This window comes from Rhipicephalus microplus, chromosome X (assembly GCF_043290135.1).
Source record: "Rhipicephalus microplus isolate Deutch F79 chromosome X, USDA_Rmic, whole genome shotgun sequence".
NCBI classification, from domain to species: Eukaryota; Metazoa; Arthropoda; class Arachnida; order Ixodida; family Ixodidae; genus Rhipicephalus; species Rhipicephalus microplus.
The window spans coordinates 398867255-398888402 of record NC_134710.1 but is presented as its reverse complement, the minus strand read 5'-3'; the positions used below and the strand labels follow the sequence as shown (position 1 = coordinate 398888402).

The 21148-nt window shown below is 44.1% G+C and overlaps 1 protein-coding gene across 2 annotated transcripts in view; it reads right to left on the bottom strand.

The window, feature by feature from the left end:
• The window catches only part of LOC142777359 (aurora kinase A-B-like), a 38536-nt gene extending 22429 nt beyond the window's left edge, over positions 1–16107 (bottom strand). Inside the window, exons 1-2 of one of the 2 annotated variants that reach the window (XM_075881684.1) lie at positions 15863–16107; positions 4508–4625 (exon numbers count right to left, since the gene is read on the bottom strand). In XM_075881684.1, coding sequence (XP_075737799.1) covers positions 4508–4625; positions 15863–15939 — 195 coding nt within the window. In that variant the 5' untranslated portion in view covers positions 15940–16107. Of the gene's footprint in view, positions 1–4507; positions 4626–5420; positions 5599–15862 lie in introns of those variants that run through there. The other variant, XM_075881685.1, reaches the window with a different exon arrangement.
• Positions 16108–21148: the final 5041 nt, after the last annotated feature.

Below are 21148 nucleotides of genomic sequence, written 5' to 3'. Positions count from 1 at the left end.
ATTCATTCACGATGTGTAGCATATACCCCCCCCCCCGCCCCATTATGAGTGACTCCACAGACGAGGGCCCCACAAATTTAGACCATCTAATGTTCCTCTTAACATGGAGCGAGACTTAGACAGTTTTAATATTTGACTGTACAGCCGTTTTTAAAAAGCTATGGCTATAATTCTTGCAAAAATTTATTAAAGTAGACGTGCGTTGCATTACAACCCAAAATACTTTTTTAATTGTAGATGGTGTTCTTTCCATTTATTCAGTTTTTCTTGTTCTTCTTGTTAATATACACTACCTGCAGATCACTGCAATTTCGCACAAGGGCAGCTATCGAAGGTTTATTGAGGTGGAGCTAAAATTGCGAGTGGACAACAAAAACTGCTTTTCTAAACTTGTCACTGTATCACAGTTGCCACATATGAAGGTTATCTTTTATACTAAAAAATATATAAATGCAGTGCCTAGGCTTCAGTTTTAGTTATGTAAGTACCGCTAAGAAACATGTGTGAGAATCTTTATGTCAGAAAGCTCCCCAGAAAAACGTACTCAAACTCGGAGACAACGTAGAGGTACACCCACATTTTCCGTCATATTCTCAAAGAAGAAGGACCAAAAATTATTTTTGGAACCGCGAGCACCCGAGGGTGACAAATTTTCTGACAGATAAAAAAATTCTGCGTCAGACGATTGCAAAATCTCAAAATCAAGTTTTCCGACAAAACGAAGTCTCGCTCAACCTTAATGTGCATAGATGTCGCACGTTGCACGGGTCTTTAGCATTTCGCCTACGTAGAAATGCAACCACTGCAGCCACCGACTTTCGAGTCGGCAGCTGATCAGTGCAACCACTATACCACCCCAGCGGACCGCCACTTTCATTTAAAGCGGAAGCTGTTTTGAGATCACAACTCGGGTCACGCGTGGTGCCGTAGTTCTTTGTTCGCCGCGGCCGACGGTGTCCGTAACCACTTTGCAGAAAATAAGACAAAAAAATCAGGGCATATCCACGGGGTGAATGATGACGAGTGGGCAAAGCTCCGGAGAGAATCATCAGTAAAGCCGTGAATTTTCCGTGTGTATTTCGCCCAGTCGATCATGATATAAGTACATCATGAGAAACAGTGTGTGTGTATATATAGAAATCAACTTTTATTTCTTCTTAGAGACGATGAATGGCTTGCGATGTCCCTTCATTATGATTGCTTTATGGTCCTTGAAATGAAGAGTGACCAGTTCCTGTATAGGAACTGCTCACCTGCCTCGCGAGTTCACACATTAGAATTCTACCTGCGAGCAAGCGCCGCAGCAGCCTTGAGCGATTTACGCTCCGCAGCCTTGTCTATCCAATGACTCTGAGCGTGTAGGCACTGCGCCGTGTGGCTCATGATGCAGACAGAAACTAGGTGCCTTCTTCCTCCTTCTAGAATCACTCAACAACTCCGAGCGCGCGCCAACAGCGAGGGATGGATGGATGGATGGATGCTATGAGCGTCCCCTTTATAACGGGGTGGTGACAAGTATGCCACCAGGCTCGACAAAAAAAAAACCTTTTTTTCTTTTTTTATGTTGGCCTAATGCCTCTACTTCGATAAATTCTATCTTAATGGAAAAAAAGGTATATTTTCAGCTTAAGTTCTCTGCCATTTACGGCACACTGTCCAGGGAATTTCATTAAAAAGCTCCCCCTAGCGTACGTCGCCAAACAAATGCATTCCACCAATGATGCGTGCCATATGTGACATAATTCATATTACAACATCTCACACCTTTCATCATCAACTATAAGTACCGCCATGTAGTTTTAAATTTATCATGTTTTAAGTTTATCAACTACAAGCATCGCGATCTAGTTTAAATTTAATCAAATACAAGCATAATCAACTACAAGTACCGCCATCGGTGGCCATGTACTTCAACAACAACAAACCCCATGGGATGTACAGACCCACGCCCTAAGGAGCTTCGCCCCTAAAAAATCTAGCACCAATGACACAGTGGGGCTCGAACCACGGTCCGTTGCGTAGCCGCCCATAGTTCTACCATTCATTCGTGCCGGTGCTTGAGACTTGTTCACTAACTTTCCTTTGGCAGTCTTGACGCCGGGAAAGGAATCGCATTAAAATGAGTAAAGAAGTGTTTCATAACAGCAAAAGAACAACCACGACTCCGACAATGCGAATAGTGTAACGAGTGGGTCCTCCAATGCTCTAACCCACTACAATATCTTTTTCTTGACCACCTATTCACTGTGGCGCATACCCACTTCAGCCATGATTCCTTGTCATCGTCAGCCACTGCATGAACAATAGGCACAAATTTCCTTGCAAGTGTGTAGCAGATACCAAACTTCTAAGAAGAATGACGAAGGATAGCAAAGCGAATGCCAGCCTACTGCCCAGAAATTATTATCACTAATGCTGTAGTGGGTACCAGCAAGAGTGCTTGCAGCAGTTATCCAATGAGTGTTTAGAAAAGGCTCTGAAAGGTCGCTTTCTAGCTTTCGCTGTAACTGTGCTGCACTTTCCGCGCAGGCCTGGCGTTTTTTTTTGATTGAGGTACCTTTGCAGGGACAGCAGTTGTGTGTCCCAGATGAGATGAAGCCATGTCAAGGTCAGAGTTTGTTTTGTTGTATGGAAGCAGTGAGCGTTGCTTAGGGAAATTGAGCATACCATCTCGGCTCTCATTCAAACTGCAACTTTCTCTGGAAGGGTGCACCCTATTCAATTTGACATTTCAACAGTTTCTATACAACACAGCTCTTTGCATGAAGCCACACAGATGCGATTTCGAGACATTGCAAAAGGGACGTTTTTCGTTTCCTCACTAAGCAGAATTATTGCTCTCCACACCGAAGTCAGTCAACACACATGAAATATTTTACTTTGACCTTCAAGTTTTTGTCGCTGAGCTTCTGCAAGCCAGTCCCACCACAATGAACATTACCTCAACGAATCAATTCAATTCAGTTTATTCATTTGAAGAGTCTCCCGACGCAGATATTATATGAGGGGTGGGTTAACAATCTTTCACATGATTTGCAAACTAAATAGTTTCACAATGGTTATTTACACATTGCTGAAACAAGGATGGGCAGGTAATGGTGGCAACATCAGCAGGATAAAAATGATCATGTGAAAAATTGTCAGATGTTCTTGTTTGACATTATAGCATTGCTATTTTCTTAAATATTGTTTGAGATTACCCTACACATTGAGTACAGGCAACCCGATCCTAACGATATGGCTATATCACCATCAACGCATTCTCACTTACTTTGGGAACTTATACCCGTGCCACACGGGCAGAGAAAAGGGCATTTACCTCCTAATGACTTGAAATTGAATGTCATTCGCGCGGTGCCACACGGATGAATGAAATGGCATTCGCCCAAATGCCATTCGTCACCTAATGCTTTTGCCAAAACTCATTCAACTGAGAAATGCGTACTCTCATCGGCACAGCTGATGAACTAATTGTATCAAACTACATTATATTTGACTGGAAGGAAACTTTTTGCATATTTTATTTACACTAATCACTTAAACAAATACTTAAAGGTTATCTTCAGGTGGAAGATACTGTAAAATAAATGCGACAGGCACCATTTTTCTTTAAGCTGTGAATCTGACAAGCTTTGGCCTAGGTTGCTACACGGTCAGTTGCAATGTAGTGAAACAAAGTAACAAACGAAATCTAATAACGGCATAATATACTTACTTATACATTAAATTATTATGTAATGTGTATGAAGCTAGCCAAAGCTTGTTTATTTTTTATTGCTACTTACCCAATGCTCACGAGGAAGGTGCTGCGATCGACATCATCAAGTCAAATGTCATTCGCTTTGGACGTGTAGCAGCGCCGCCGAAAAAAAATTTCATTCAGGAAATGAATGCCTTCGCTACCGAATGCCATTTTCTATGCCCGAGTGTCTTGCATGCTGTTGGTGTTGCTGCATGACAATTCATTTATCTCTGTTTTCATGCACCTCCAGCACATGAAAGATCTGCCACTGCTAGCCTCGCGAAGTATTGTCTCCTTGTGACGACACACTGCAATGACATGTTACTGGGAAGTCACCCCCACGATTCCACAACCAGCAGCGGTATTGATATATTCAATGCCTATTTAAACACCACAATACTACTTTAAGGCACTCGACACCAGTGTTATTACTTACAACAAGAATCCGAAAATTTATAAAATTTGTGTCAGCACTCCTTTGATGCTGTTACAAACACTCTAGCTATGGTGTTATTTATGCACCATGCTACTTTGCTCGCGATGCATTGACCTTGCAAGGTGCTATTTAAGAATAAACACATGCACAGTAAACAAATAAATTTGTTAATGAGCAATTTTATCAGTTACATTACCAGCAGTGCGCAAATAAACTGGGACGACCATGTTCGTTAGCAGCTACATGTTTAAAATGCAGGAAGTATTACTTGCCTGAGCTGGCATGTTTGTCAGTGCCAAAACACGGCTGCCGACAAGCTTCAAACTTACCTTGAGTGCGACGACGTACTTGGTTGTCTTCTCGCGTGCGAGGTACACTTTCCCAAACTTGCCTTTGCCAAGTGGCCGACCAATCTCAAAGTCCTGGAGACACCACTTCTTGGCCGACCTGCAATGATAAAAGAATGGTGAGCACAGTTGATGGGGGTAGGACATTTATGAACGAAGTCCAATGAGAGCGATGATCAGATTTCATATGCCAAAAGCAACATGATGAATTATGTGCACGTACCGAATCCCCAGATTCGTCACCTTGCGCGTAGCCTCACCTTGCGATTATACGCGTGTAGCCATTAATCTCCCGGCAAACTGCCTCAACATCAGCGAAGAAATCTGAGCAAACTCAGGTCGTACAGAACAGCCGCATATCAATAGTTATTGTGACCTAAGCAGCTAGCAGACGTTTTCGGCCACTGAACCACGCAGAGGCGTCCGTTGAACAAGTGAAGTTTCGGGGTGCGACAGCTACACCCGGCAAATTGATCGAATGGGAAACACATGCCACCAGACTGCGCCACTTGCTGCGAGAGAGAGAGCTTCGGCATAGTCAAAGCACATAAGACTTCAGAATACCGTGGACATTGAAAAAAGCAATATCTCGTCTGGGCTCGCAGCCGCATTCAGATGCAATTCAAGCAATTCACGTAGCTCGCAAAAAAGTGGCACCAATCTAAAGCCAAAGATCGCGAACGAGGCGTAAGGACGCGCTGTTCTTAAAACGCCGTTAAATTTCTTCTATGTAAGACACTGCTCTTGTCAATTCCTTGACGACGCAATGTCGTGGCTCTCTCTGTAAGGCAGCTGAGTTTCGGAAAGCTTTTCAAACGAAGACGTCACGACGGAACTCGTGATGACATCGGGCAAGAAAGCGCGAGCTCACCGAGTGCTTCGAAATGATACTCACATGACGGTGAGAACGCTTTCTGGCACAAATACGACGTGCAGAGAGACTACGAGACGCAACAGCAGGCGTCACGAGTGAAACAAGACTGCTATGCGCCGCAGAGCCACTGCAGGACACCGAGCAACCAATTCGTTAGAATTTTCCGGCTGCCGCTGTCCGTTGCACCCGCGCCCATGCACCCGCGCTGCACCCGCGCCCAAAGTCGACGCTTGGGGACGCGCCAGTCGGTACCAACGAGTTTGTATCATCAATTAGGCGTAACGCTTTGGACATAATTTATTAATAACTAAAATCAATACAAACAACATGTAACAGTTTTAATAAACTGCATAAGTAAAAACAAAATAAGTTCTGGCTTGATGCAGTTTTGTTTTCGGTACTTGTACGAGTGTGATTGGACGGATTGGCTCTCTTTCCCATCTCTTATGTCTTCTCACCGATGACGCAATCGCGACTAAGAAATGTAATCACAATTGTGCTCGATCGCGATAGAACATGCGCCGTGCCTGTTGTGTCACTCTAACTGTTTAGTATCGTGTGATGGGCAGCACATCGTCAAACGGGAAGCTTTGATTATTATCAGGACCGATCCGGATCTCGTGCGGCTACGCGGTCACTCTTGATCGCGATCAGGTCCGATCGAGATCAAGAATATTGTTGTATGTGCATCATAATCTGGCCGAGAGATCGCACTTTGATCGACGTCTGCGCATAACTACATCCCGTTCAGGTTAGGCAGCGTAGCAGCGACGAAAATCAAATTAGTCGCACCCATTGCATATCTTTTTCTTGAATAGAGCCAATTGTGATCGAGAATGTGTTCCTTCTAGCATGCCCTCCTCTGGTCATTTCAATTGTACTGATTGATTTGTCATCACCTTCAGATTTCATCCTTAAAGGGGTACTGACACAAAATCTTTGGCCTCGCATTTTTTGCTAAAATGCATTGCTGGGGCCTGTTAGTCATGACACGACACATCGTTTGCTTAAGCACGCGACAAATAATTAATTACAGGCCCCTCATTATTAATCAGTTTCAGTTTCGGTTTGAGAGAGTTTAAAAAGAGTGCATCTGTCGCCACTTAGCGTGTGCAGTTCTTGACCACGTCAACACACAAAACTGTGACGCACTTTCACATGGTTTGCATTAAAAATAATTTTTGAATAGGAAACGAGACTGGAATGTCACCAATCACATAACTTTTTAAGCATACGCCATGGCCACGCACTCGCAACCAGCCGCCGAGAAATATAGACTGCGGGAAGCACGGAGGAAAGAAAGGTAGGAGAGTCCTTGACGTCACTTGTTGTGAAGCCGCGATGAAGCCGGAAGTCGGCCATATTGACTGGGCAAATTCTCTTCTTTTGTTTACACCTGAAATTAAAGCAGACCGCCTCCGTCCGGATTTGTAATTTGTATATAATTGCACCACAGAAGGCACAACTGCCTCTCCGGCTCGGAAAGCACGTGAGCTGCCCAGCGCGCATGTCATGACGATTCGAAACTAATGGAACAGGGCTCAACACTGGCCCAGCACATCACCTTTGGCGAAATCATTTCGTCCGAGTATTAACGCCGAGTAACAGCTCAATGACAACAAAGCAAGTACAAGAGAACGCGCGCTAGATACACTGACAACAGTGAGTGTTTTCACGTCATTAATGCAGCAACTCTACAGACAACACCATCGGTCGTGCGCCTTCTACGGTTGCATTCCGCCACGCGGCCAACGCAGCGTCTGGCCACTATGTCCGTGTTCCGCGTGAAACTCACCGGCGTCAGCATTCTGTGACCGTGGTGACTTTGAGCACGGTGCAAGTGAGACTTGAACGCGGTTGCGGTTACGTTGAGAATACCCTTCATCCCCCCTCAATGACCTTTCCAGCCTCCAGTTTCCCCGCAATAACTTTCTTGCGAAGTACGCACTTGTGTCTTAACCGCTAAAACGGCCTTAATACAAAGGTTGTACTCACATATGAGTAAATCTGTAACCATACAAAAAATTATGGCGTTGTGAAGTAATCAGTAGAAAGTCCACAACTGTCCTGAAACTTTTCAACCTTTATTCAAAAAATAATAGGAAACAGATCTTCAGCTTTTTACACCTCAACGGCAGAATAAATCGCGCGAAAAAACCACCAGTAACCGGGGTGCCCCACCGCAGTGCTTCTGCAAATAGCACGCAACTCACTTGGGCATAAAGAATAATAATGAGGACAAACATCAAACATGGGTAAAAGAAAAGCACTAAATGCAAGGAACTAATAGAGTTCCGACAAATGTTTACAACAGGGGCATGAAAAGCAATATCAATACCATCTCAAGAGAGTGCTGCAGTGCAGAATTTCAGATATGATATACGTGAGCGACTTATTTTTAGGGGTAGAGGCGAGTCTGTGACACTACTGGTAATATTACAACATCAACTTCGCACCAGAATTTAATAATCTTTTGTAGCACGGCAGATTGCGTGCAGAAAATTGTAAAATGCTGTTTTCTAAAGGTCCTATGGCGATGCTACCCATCGTCACCAAGCAACACAACTACCACAATTTAGAGCATGTTACATGTGTCATTTACACAGGCATTAGGTGTTCTGTCGCGATATTATCACATGAGGTTGATGTCGTTTTTTTTTTCAGCGAAAACCGAGGAGAAAGCATTTTCTAGTACTAATGCATGCCGGCATGGTGACACTGAACGCTTGATGGCTACACAAACACAGAATTAAACAATGTGCAAAAAATAACAAGAGTGGCGATTATAACACCGAGCTGTGGAAACGGGAGGTGAAGTTACTGTAAAAATGCATGACGTGTAAACCTGAATGGCGAAGACCATTCATAACATCGCTAGAAAGAAATGTGAATGTGCATTCTCCGCGTTTTGAAGCGTGCCGTACTTCTCTCCTTTTCACTTATTAGGTTAGGTGTAACCTTAAAAGACAAGAAGAGAGCAGAGTGGATCAGGGAACAAACGAAGGTCAAGGATATCATAGTTGAAATCAAAAAGAGGAAATGGGCATGGGCTGGGCATGTAGTGCGTAGACAGGATAACCGCTGGTCATTAAGAATAACTAACTAGATTTCCAGAGAAGGCAAGCGGGTTAGGGGGACACAGAAGGTTAGATGGGCAGATGAGATAAAGAAGTTTGCGGGTATCACTTGGCAGCAACAAGCACAGGACCGGGTTAAGCGGCGGAACATGGGAGAGGCCTTTGTCCTGTAGTGTACGTAGTAAGGCTGATGATGATGATGATGATGATGATAATGATGATGATGATGAAATGTGAACGAAACAGCATTCTTCTTCACACGAAGGCACACGTACGGATTGGCGTCGTTTGACCTTACTGAATGTGAAACATAAGTCAAGTCCGTGTGGATTTAAACAATTACTTTGCTTCGTTCTTCGCAAGTGGCTGAAGAAAAAGCTTCATAACCAGACAATCTAGAAAACATTGATACGTTTGGTTCACATATCACAAGTATATGGAATTGATTGGTTCAAAAGAATCGGCGGAAATCCGAGATGTGGGACTTCATGCCTCTGGCATTTCATTGCAAAAACGACGCAGTTTTTACTTCAGTGTGGAAGAAGAGATTTTCTTGAGCCATTGTGCTTATATGGTGTTAGCAAGTACTGTAATCAGTGCAACCAGTATTTGCAGTGCAGTATTAGCAGACGGTGATTGTATGCTGCTCAGTAGCGTGCGAATCGTGGCAATTAATGGTTGCACGATTGCAGTCACTTGCCTATCTTTGTTGGGAAGATTACCAAGTGAGATCCCGCGCTGGTCGTCATGAAATCCTTTCGTTCTTTTGGTGCTTCTTCCCTTTTAATTGCAGGCCAGTCTGTCACAGTTAGTGTATGCTCATTGGCCTTGTCCTTTATAGTCTTTCCTGGAGCATGTGGTCTGGGAGGTAAAGGAGGGGGTAAAGATCAGGGAGCTGGAAAACGCATCGAAGAGGTAGCGGGCGTCTTTAACCACCGACGTCGACGTGAACGACGACTCCTGGCTTTAGCTGCGGCTTATCGATGAAATGAATAATCGCGCACTATCTCCTTCAAGATGGCGATTTCCTTTTGAATATGCGGGCAATCCTTCAATGTGGCTTAACGGGATTCATTGTAATTTGAGCGTTTCTTGACAGTAGCGACGCACTTATCCGCATCATGGGGCTCAGAGCAGTGGTGGCATACCGTCTGATTCTCGCAGACGCTGCTCACATGTCCAAGTTTCATAGAGTTACGGCACTGGAGAGGTTTTGGAATGAAATGCCGCACAGCCAGTCTGAAGTACCCCACCTTAACATGAGAGGGGAGGATGCGCTCCTAAACGCAACTTCACACAATGAGACTTGCCCAGCCAGGTGACATCAACAATGGGAGCATAAGTTGTTGACTTGACAAGAACTAGTAAGTGGTTATTTGAAATAGCCACATCTATGTCGTAGATCACGCCAGTTATTAAATCAGACCCCAAGGGAACATGAGAGCGCACCTGCTTGCCGTCTAAGTCCGTTACACTGCGCAGAACGCCCAAAGCACTTGCGTGCAGAACGTCAACAGCCAGTATATTCTTTCTGGCGTTCACTCTTATATCCGTGATCTCATTTGGCACGAATGCTTCCAGAGACCTCGACAGAGACTGTCTCTTAAGGCGTTTCCTGCTGATGGTAGGAAGTGCATGCAGAAACATGATGATATGGGTGTTCGACTTTGGTGTTTCACTTACAGTTGGAATACTTGAGGATGAGGATGTCTTTATATTCCTTCTCTTCGATTTGCGGCTGCGCACAGGCTGAAAACCGTCATCTGAAGAGTCATCACTGCTGAGAGTGTACACATGGGTACCTTCACTGTCACTGTCGCTCGCTTGTCCGATCCGCTTTCTGAAAGCGGCCGCCGCTGACGCCGTTGGTGTTGACAGGCGCCCGGGGTAGTCTACATCTATCCCCTCTAAGAAAGTAGCTAAAACCTATCGACTTAAGTTGCCGCAGAAATACGCCGGAGGGTCCTTTAACGAGCACCCAAATCTGAGCACACAAGCCTACAGCATTTTCGCCTCTATCAATGATAGATAAGTGCGCGCGTTTTTTTTTAGTTTTCTTTTTCATTCCTCCCAGCAGACGCGGTTTTTCGTTGTTGTTATTGTTCTGCACCACCCCGACTAACGCGGTTCAGACTGTGTCTACGTACGGATGGTTTATAAGATTGGATATCCGGCACTGCAACCACAACTGACGTTTCACGAACATTAGGTCTACTTTAAAAGCAGTTCCGAGACCTGGCGTGGTTCTGTGATAAAATTCTTGATTGTCCCGCAGAATGTGCGATTCCATTCCTGTTGTAACCATCATGCTTATTCTGTACGTTGGTTGGGTCAACTTTGCCTATGCCAGCTTTTAGAGGCGAAGCTGCTTAGGGCCGACCTAGTTGGCGTCCGTCACACCCCAAAAAGCCGAAACTGAACAACTGTTCAACAAAATACCAAAACATATGCGTAAAGTAGCTACTTTATGTGTAATCAGCCATACGATAGCACAACACATGATCCCCCACTTCGATCTCCCATCCTTTCGTCCTCAATTCCATCCATCTGTTTATACGCCCATCGGTTCATTCGTCCATCCGTGTATCCTACCATTCGGACATCCGTGCATACATCCACTTACACATCCGTTCGCGCATGTATCCGTTAATTTGTTCGGCTGTTACATCGTAGGGTCTCGCCCAGGGTCAGCTCCGATACCCGAATGAGACGAGTCAAGCGCAAGCATAAAAGCTGTCATTGGTCGTAGAATAGAACCTTTACACCCAGAAGGGGAGAGGAGGAAGTGTGCACTGTCTGTGCCCATGTGCGGCTAGCTTTGTCGTGATAAGTGGCGAGGCCAGCCACAGAGGTTCCCTTGCTACATTTCTCTAACCTTAAGATTCCAGAGAGGTTGTGGTGGTTTCTACTGACGCATTGAACAACGTAACGGCGCTTCGCCAGCATCTTCAGGTGGGGTGTCTTGCGTTGGCTCCTGCAATGGTGGTCGGACTGGGGACACTACCGGCTTCGTGGATCGTTCTGTCTCTTCTTTGTTTTCGGAAACAGGTTCACACTGCAGGGGGCTGACTAGGCAAAGCATACCTGATCAACGTGACGGGTACATATCAACGGCGACCATTCGGGAGCCAGGTACAGATGCGGTTCTTTCCGGAGTCAACTTATCTCCCTGCCCGTAATTGCGGATATGCAATTACGGGCAGGGAGATAGCCAGGGAGATAGCCTAAAAGAAGTTCAGAAAGACATTTTCCAAAGCTGAGAGTTTTCCGTCGGTAAGTTAAAAAAAGATTATCCAGGTTTCTTCTATTCAGGCGTCGCCCATTTTTCTGCGGCCTTCTTTATTGGGGCAAACAGCCCTTTTCGATATCCTGTTTTATGGGGGTTGTACACAGACGTGCGTACGTAGGTTATATTATTACGCTTAATCCATGTCATGAACTCTTTGCTGGTGCATTGTGTGCCATTATCTCTTACGATGTTACTGGAAATACTCAATCGACACAACATACCCCTGAAGCAGCTCACAGTACCAAAGGTACTTGCTCCCTTCATGTAAATAGCCTCTATCCACTTACTGAGGGCGTCTAAAACCACAAGGATCATCTTAACCATGACAGTTCCCGCGAAGTCATTGTGTACTCTTTCCGAGCTCTCCTCTGTGTTAGGCCAGTTTCTTGATGGTGTGCCTGCTGGCACAGGGGGGTTTTCAATGCATCTTTTACAGGAAGCGAATAACCGTTCGCAATCGCTATGAAGACTCGGCCGCCAAAACGAGGACCTGGTGGCAGAGGTGTGTTTCAAGCAAGTGTTGCAACACTCGTGCACGCAGTTTTTCTGGAATCGAAACTCTCCGACTTCAGTACAATACATCATGTACAACAGACAGCTCCAGTCGGCGGTCAAAAACTTTCTCATGTCTGCTAACAGATCCTTACTTGCTGACCGGCCATGCAGAACATATCTTAAGACTTCGCATAAGACTTAGTGGGTTGCCGTGTGTCGTTTTAACCCAATCATTGAAATAGTTGCATCGGAGAAGGCTTCCAACGCTAGCAGATGATCAGTAGGCTCACCTCCAGCCTCTGACTTGGTAGTCTCTTGGGGTCAGCGGCTCAGGGCATTGGAATTCGCGGGAGAGTATTGTAGCCTGCAGCTGAATTCTCAGAAACACAACGCCTACCATTGGATATGGGCAGCAGCCAGTGGTGGTGTAGGCCTGTCAGACTACAGGAGGCCCAGGAGTGGCTGGTGGTCGGTGAACAAAGTGAAGTCGAGGCCTGCAAGATAGTCCCGAAATTTAGATACACCAAGCACGAGAGCAAGGGCACTTCGCTATAGCTGCGAATGATTTCACTCGGCTTTGGTCAGCGTTCGGGAATGAACCCCGATGATCCTGTTGATGCTCCCATCAGTGTAAAATAGTATGGCTCTAATGCCATGCGGTGAAGCATCACTTTCTAGTTTCAGTGGTTTTTTGGATCGAAGTGCACGAGCACTCTCGCCTCCTACAGATGGCGCTTTGCAGTTAAAAACACAGCTTTCTGCACGTTTCCCCACTTCCGTCGTGGGTGTTTCTGGAGCAACTGGTACAGTGGTGTGAAGACATGGCATGTTAGGCATAAACATGGAATATTATGTCAGCATGCCCAAAACGAACTGAACTCGCCGATATTCTGTGGTTCTGCAGCCTTTGAGATAGCTTCCGCATTTTTTTTCATCGTGTGAAGACCTTGATTGATTATTTTTCTTAGATACGTGACTGACTGTTCACGAAACTTGCATTCGTCAAGCCGCCATTTTACTCCATGCTCTCTGAATTGTTGCAGCACGAACAGTGAATGCTGGCCACCTTCTTCTTTTTCCGATACCAAAACATTATCCAGGTAAGCCTGAACACATGATAAGCTCTGGAAAACAGTAAATTTTCTGGTAGAAGATAGCTGGTGCCGAAGCAATACCAAACGGCAATCTGTTGTGAGCAAATAGCCCGCGATGAGCGTTGATAAAGCAAAGCTACCATAAGTCTTTGCCCAAGAGAATTCGATTATATGCATCGCGTAGGTCGAGGGCACTGAAATACTTGCCTCCGTTCAGGCTAGCGAGCATTTCATTGATCAGAGGCAAGGGGTATTCAAAGCGCTGGTTTAGAGTGAACTTCATATCACTGTGAATTCTCACACTGCCACACTTATTTCAAAATCGGCACAATGGACGTAGCCCACTTCGAGTGTTTGACGGTTGACAGCGCTTCCTATGACACGAGTCTGTCCAATTCTTGCGTTACCGTATCGCGAAAAACAAAAGGAAAAGAACGAGCATTACAAAATTTTGGTGTGGCGCCCTCTATCAGCACCATATAGGCGCACCGGGGGCCCGTCGTTCACTCCCACTTCTAGCTGTAACATGTCTTAAAATTCGGCAAGGATGTCTTCTACGGCAGACGTGATTGTTCCAGAATGGGTGGCTGGCAGAATCCTTAAGTTGAAGATTGGCATTCCTGAATTTGAAATCTGGGCGATCAAGTTACGTCTGCATTGACTGGGAACTGCACAATCTAGGATAATCAAGGGACATCCAAATGATACGCCATTATACGGTACCGGCACACGCACTTTCGCCATCACTAGAATGTTTCCTGAAGTAGCATGATAACGTGATCTTTGTAGGCTTCACAACAGGCCATTGTTGTCGGTGCTTCTCGAGAACGTGCCTTGGTACGACACGCACTGGCCAGCCAGTATCTACGCGCATTGACACGTCCACACCAACCCAAGGTAAAGATTGTTTATTAGGCGGTTCCGATTGAGCAATTCGTGCCAAGCTTAGTGTCCACACATGCAGGCATCATCAAAGTCTTCGTCCTTTGAGTCACCATTTACTGCAATAGCTTGACCGCGTACGTCCCCAGGCACTCGCCTGCTTGACCTAGGCCTTAGACCATGGGCGTCACTCAAGCGCTTCTTAGCAATATTCCCTTGCTTACCGCAGCGATATCACCGTGCCTTAAACCAACCAATATCATTGATGCTATGCTTTCTACTGCCACACCAGCTGCATTACGACCAAGCGTCGTTTGTTGTTCTCTGTCGTGCATCAATCTGAAAGCTCTGATCTTATTTTCTCTGCCCCTTTTTCCGCGACTTCGGCTGCGAGCGCCATGGCTTCCGCCCCATGCAGTGTTATATTTTCTTTTGCCAGCAAATGCTTCTGCGACATGCTGGGCCGTACACCGCAAGCAATACGATCTCGAAGCATTCGATCTAGCATCGTGCCAAAATTGCCGTTGTCTGCAATGCGTCTTAGTCCCAAAATAAATTTACGAACAGGCTCACGTTCCTTTTTGCGAGCGGTTGAACAACCAGCATTCCGTAGTTCTTTGGTGTTATGGGTAGAAGTAATCATCCAGTGCGTGTTTTGACTAATTGGTCATATAGGTGAGCGCGTTGGGCTTTCTTGGTGCCACCCTCCCTGCGAGCACTTGAACGGTTCTTGTGTTCAGCCCCACAATAACCAATGCCCTCTTGGCCTAGTCAATGGTGCCCGTTGCTTCGAAGTAAGCCTCTGCTTACTTCGAAGCGAAGGTATAACTGGTAAAACTTCGAAGATAAAACTGGTAGCGAAGGCTTCATAGAAGCCTATACGTTCAGAAAATGGTGGCTGATCAGCAGCTAATTAGTCTTAGCGCCATCTGTGTAAGAAGGGAACACTTTTGGTGGGACAAAAAATAAAGTGGATGTGACGCAATACCTGGTAAAGAAGTGACGTGATTTTGTGTGGACTAGCGGATAATTTTATCTCAAATTACTTTTCATAAGCTCCTGATCGCTAATTACTAGCGCTAAGGCAGTCGCTGTTGAGCCCTCCACGAGTGCACTTCAAGTCAACTCCAGCTAATCCAATTACAACTGATGACTAGATAATGATGTTTAGGTGTACTACCATTCACTTTGCCTCGATTTTACAAGGAAACGTAATCTCTGAGCTTTTATGAAACGTTAGTCGCATCTTCTGCAGATATATTAAAGCAACCAACACGTATATGCCTGTCACATATGCTGCTTTTCTCATTTGCATCACACAAAAGCAGGTTCTTTAGCAGGCACAATTCTTGTGTTCTTCAGTTTTAACAGGAAAATGATGCCTAGTCACGCCAAAGTTATGTCCTGTCAGTTTTATTCAATAGTCACAGTAACTCAAAATTATGAAACTGCATTCAATATAAATAAGCACAAAAAGTCTGTGGGCACTACTTGCACTCTGTTTTTTTTTTACATTATGCTCGGATAAATTACCGCTACGTATGCGAAAACAGACATCCAAATATTAGCGTGTTAGATAGCTTGCCAATCTGCTGAAAAAGAAAACCGGGCTGCAGGAATACTCACAAATGAAAGTCCAGCGAGCCCTGTATCACGAACCCTTGCCCTTGTTTTTTATCGAGAAGACAAGGGTCACCAGGCATACGCTTTTCGCAACTGCACTCTTGTACAGCACTTCGTTTCCGCAGTTACCGACGAAAGCAGTAAGCGTTAAATGCAATCCGCGTAGTCCCGCTGCCCTTTGGACACTTCACTGAAGACGTTCACTAGCGATAAAACATACCACACAATTTCGTGCACAGCACAGAATGCAAGCAAGTCCGGAACACTAAAACACGTGAGTAGGTGTGTCATCGCGCACAAATTTTGCAAGCATGCCTTTACATACAGTACAATGGTTGCACTGAGTAATAATAGCATGGCCAGGGGGCATTAAAAAACGAACTTTCGTAATAATAAAAACTCATAAATTTTTATCATTGTACCTACATAATATTCTTGCGGAAAAGAAATGTTATTCGTAAAACAGAGATTTTTTCAACTTTGATTCACACTTGGTTTTTCACTTCGCGCACTTCAATCGCAACTCCCTTAACTCGCCATGATGATGTCACTGACAATGGCTTCTGAATCGCTTTTCGCTCGAACGTTCATGACTTATTCGAATAGCTCTTGTATATGCTTTCCAGTTGTCCCTTTTCTCGCCATAATCCGGTCGCTCCTGATGCGCTATTAGAACGATTCTTTCCGCTGCCGCTGCTCGGTATCCACTGGCTGGCTTGTTCTTGATTCCGAGGGTTTTTTTTTTTTTTGTCTTCGTCACCACTGTTACGTTGTAGGGTCTCGCCCAGTGCAAGCTCCGATCCCCGAGTAGGATGAGTCAGGGGCAGAGCATAAGAAGGGCTTTTATTTGATTGATTGATTGATTGATTGATTGATTGATTGATTGATTGATTGATTGATTGATTGATTGATTGATTGATTGATTGATTGATATGTGGGGTGTAACGTCCCGAAACCCCCATATGATTATGAGAGACGCCGTAGAAGAGGGCTCCGGAAATTTCAATCAGCTGGGGTTCTTTAACGTGCACCGAAATCTAAGCACACGGGCCTACAACATTTCCGCCTCCATCGGAAATGCAGCCGCCGCATCCGGGATTCGATCCCGCGACCTGCGGGTCAGCAGCTGAGTACCTTAGCCACTCGACCATCGTGGCGGGGTGGCTTTTATTTATTGTGAAATAGGACATTTATAACCAGGAGGGTAGAGAAGGAAGTACGCACTACTTATGCCTACGTGTGACTAGCTTTGTTGTGATAAGTGGCGATGCCAGGCAGATAGGTCCCGTTGCTACACCATCCACTATAATAGTCGGCGAATTCAACGCAGACATAATATACCTTAGGACGTATAGCTTCTCCCATTCGTCGTCATTTTCTTCGTGGAAATGCACTGATTTTTTAACGCTCTCGAATGAAAAAAACCAATGTCTGTACACACCATTCTTTTGTTGATATATTTTGTCAGTCACATTCAGTGCGTCACCTCAACTACAGTTATCTCCTGTATTATAGGAGTACATTTGTAATGGTTATAAAATTGGATAGTCATCTCTGCATCTCCAAAGGACGCTTCACGAACATTACGGTCTATTTGAGGAGTAGTTGCGAGACCTGGCGTGGCTGTGTGGTAGAATACTTGGTTATGGTGGGGTTTCATTCCTGCATGGACTCGCATCTTTTTACATTAGCCGCGTAAACGCAGCTGATGTCAGATTTATCTTAACGCTCACACGTTAACATTACACATGTGTGTTCTCACCGTTCCTCGGTATATATGAAGTGTCAATTACCTGTGGCATATACCCACCCGTAGGTATGTGCCGCTACCCAGCGGAAAGACTTTGACAACGAACACGACGGGACTGCGACATTATTCATGTCATGACTAGCGAGTCGCATTCGTCCAACTATCTTAGCTTGCCATGATAATTTTGGCTTACCCCTAGTTAAGGGGCTGATCACGAGAGCTCTCAGGCGTAGCGGCGGCTAAATAGATAGATACGTAGATATACGCTAAATGTGCTTGCAGTACGCTCAGAAGTGCTTCGCATTTAAAGGAGCAGACATTGATTCATTTTCCTTATTCCATTCAAACTCTGAACCGGCCATACGAGTAACGTATTGGCAGGGCCCCGCCGCAGTGGTATAGTGGCTAAGGTACTCGGCTACTGACCCGCAGGTCGCGGGGTTGAATCCCGGCTGTGGCGGCTGCATTTTCGATGGAGGCGAAAGTGCTGAGGCCCGTGTGCTCAGATTTGGGTGTACGTTAAAGAACCCCAGGTAGTGGAAATTTCCGCAGTCCTCCACTATGGTGCCTCTCATATACATATGGTGATTTTGGGACGTCGAACTCCACGTATCAATCAACGAATTGACAGGGAAACAAAAAGATGGCAGATCCCACGTACAGTGATAATGAATAATATGCGAAGCACAAATGATGTTTTATATGTCCCTTTAAAATCATCACAACGTTAAGAGGCGCATGAATGTAGTACACAGTCAACACAAGTAAAAATCTTATGCGCACTCGCGTATTTAAATAAGATGCATGTATGTTGTTTATAGCCACATAGCGACGGCACCAATAAATTTTGCAATACCAACCCCAGCAGTGGTAGGAATGTAAATTATAGCGTACATGACTTCTCTGTCATTATTATCATGTTTGCGCCTGGTATTTGTGTTCGTCATCCATTCATGTCACGCAATACCAAATTCGGCCTATGTGAAGCTAGTGAAACGGCCACGAGCACATCATGAGGATAGCATGTATTCATTTTTACATGACACCCATGTCATGATTATCATGTTTGGACGTGTCATTTACCTTCGTAGTCCACTCGTGCCGTGTAACACCAAATTTGATATACGTGAAGCTAGTGAAACGGCCGCGAGCGGATCATCAGCAAGGCATATAGTCATGTTCATACATGAGACGCATGGTCTGAGTATTGTATTTGTACCAGTCATATACCTTCGTCATTCATTCACGACACGTAATACTAAATTCGTTATAGGTCAAGCTAGCGAAACGACCGCGAGCGAACCATGAGCGTATAGCGTGTAGTCATGACTTACATGGCAAGCATGTCAAGATTTCCAAGTTAGGGACTCTCACTTATGCCCGCTATGCAGTCATGTCATACAATAGCAGTTTTGAAATATGTCATGCAAACCAAACCGCCGCAAGTGCAGCAAGACCATGACATGTAAGTCATGACATTCATTACAAACATGTCATGATTTCCATGTTCTCACTAGTCACTTATGTTTGTCATACAGTCATGTTATGGCATACTAATTTTGGTACAGATCCTATCATCAAAATGGCCATTAGAGCTAAAAGTAATAGGTGGCTATAAAGATAGATAGATAGATAGATAGATAGATAGATAGATAGATAGATAGATAGATAGATAGATAGATAGATAGATAGATAGATAGATAGATAGATAGATAGATAGATAGATAGATAGATAGATAGATAGATAGATAGATAGATAGATAGTCAATGATTGATTAATTGATATGTGGGGTTCAACGTCCCAAAACCACCATATGATTATGAGAGACGCCGTAGTGGAGGGCTCCGGAAATTTCGACCACCTGGGGTTCTTTAACGCGCACCCACATCTGAGCACACGGCCCTACAACATTTCCGCCTCCATCGGAAATGCAGCCGCCGCAAGATAGATAGATAGATAGATAGATAGATAGATAGATAGATAGATAGATAGATAGATAGATAGATAGATAGATAGATAGATAGATAGATAGATAGATAGATAGATAGATAGATAGATAGATAGATAGATAGATAGATAGATAGATAGATAGATAGATAGATAGATAGATAGATAGATAGATAGATAGATAGATAGATAGATAGATATATAGATAGATAGATAGATAGATAGATAGATAGATAGATAGATAGATAGATAGATAGATAGATAGATAGATAGATAGATAGATAGATAGATAGATAGATAGATAGATAGATAGATGCTAAGAAATGCATCGCATTTCAAGCAATGCACATCCCGGGCAACTGGAAAGCACTTTCGACTGCAGCATGACTTACCCGGCGTTGACCCCTGGTAATCTTGTTTCTTCTGTCCTTGAGAGTTTACCTGCCCCGACCATTTGAAACAGGTGAAGGAGCAACGGCAAACACTATCAACCAATATGCTATGGCTAGCGTCTAGGCTGAGCTGTTGCCATCGCGGAACATTCAAAATTCATATCACGAGACAACAGCCACGTACTCCATAATATTGGGTGTGTAGAGTCGCAGAGCTGTGCTGTGAGGCAGCCGTTCTTCGTAGGTCTGTCTACCATACCAGTATATCGTGAGTCTTTTTGAGTAGCACCAATGGTTCAAACAATATATATATATATATATATATATATATATATATATATATATATATATATATATATATATATATATATATATATATATATATATATATATATATATATAATGAGATCTAACAGACGATAATGCCCAGGAAAGTATAGGGGAAGATATTAGACCAAATTGTAATGTAAATATGAAGAAAAGTGGGTGAAAGGATAACTTGCCGTGGGCAGGGTCCGAACCTGCGACCTTCGAATGACGCGTTCGATGCTCTACCACTGAGCTACCACGACAGCTATCCCCCCAGCCACTTTATAGGGTTTAATTTACATATAAACCCTATAAAGTGGCTGGGGGATAGCTGTCATTGTAGCTCAGTGGTAGAGCATCGAACGCGTCATTCGAAGGTCGCAGGCTCGAAGTTATCTTTTCACCCACTTTTCTTCATATTTACATTACAATTTGGTCTAATATCTTCCCCTATACTTTCTTGGCATTATTGTCTGTTAGATCTCATTATTATTGTGGAAAAATACAGAAAAACGAGCCCTTAAATGTACACTTCTTTCCTTATATATATATATATATATATATATATATATATATAAGGGAAAGAAGTGTATACCTAAGGGCTCGTTTTTCCGTGTTCTAACACAATTTTATATATATATATATATATATATATATATATATATATATATATATATATATATATACTTCCCTCCTTTAAAATTAATATTTTACTTCAAAGTATATGGGTATATGGTATTTCATACCTTGCTAGACACCACTTATATACGACTTCCACAATGAACATAGTGGCACAACTTACAAGAAAAGGCCGCGAGATGAAGTAAAAGGGAAAATCAGTACACTATGCGCGGTAAGAAACGCGTTAAAAGAAATAAGACGCGCTATAT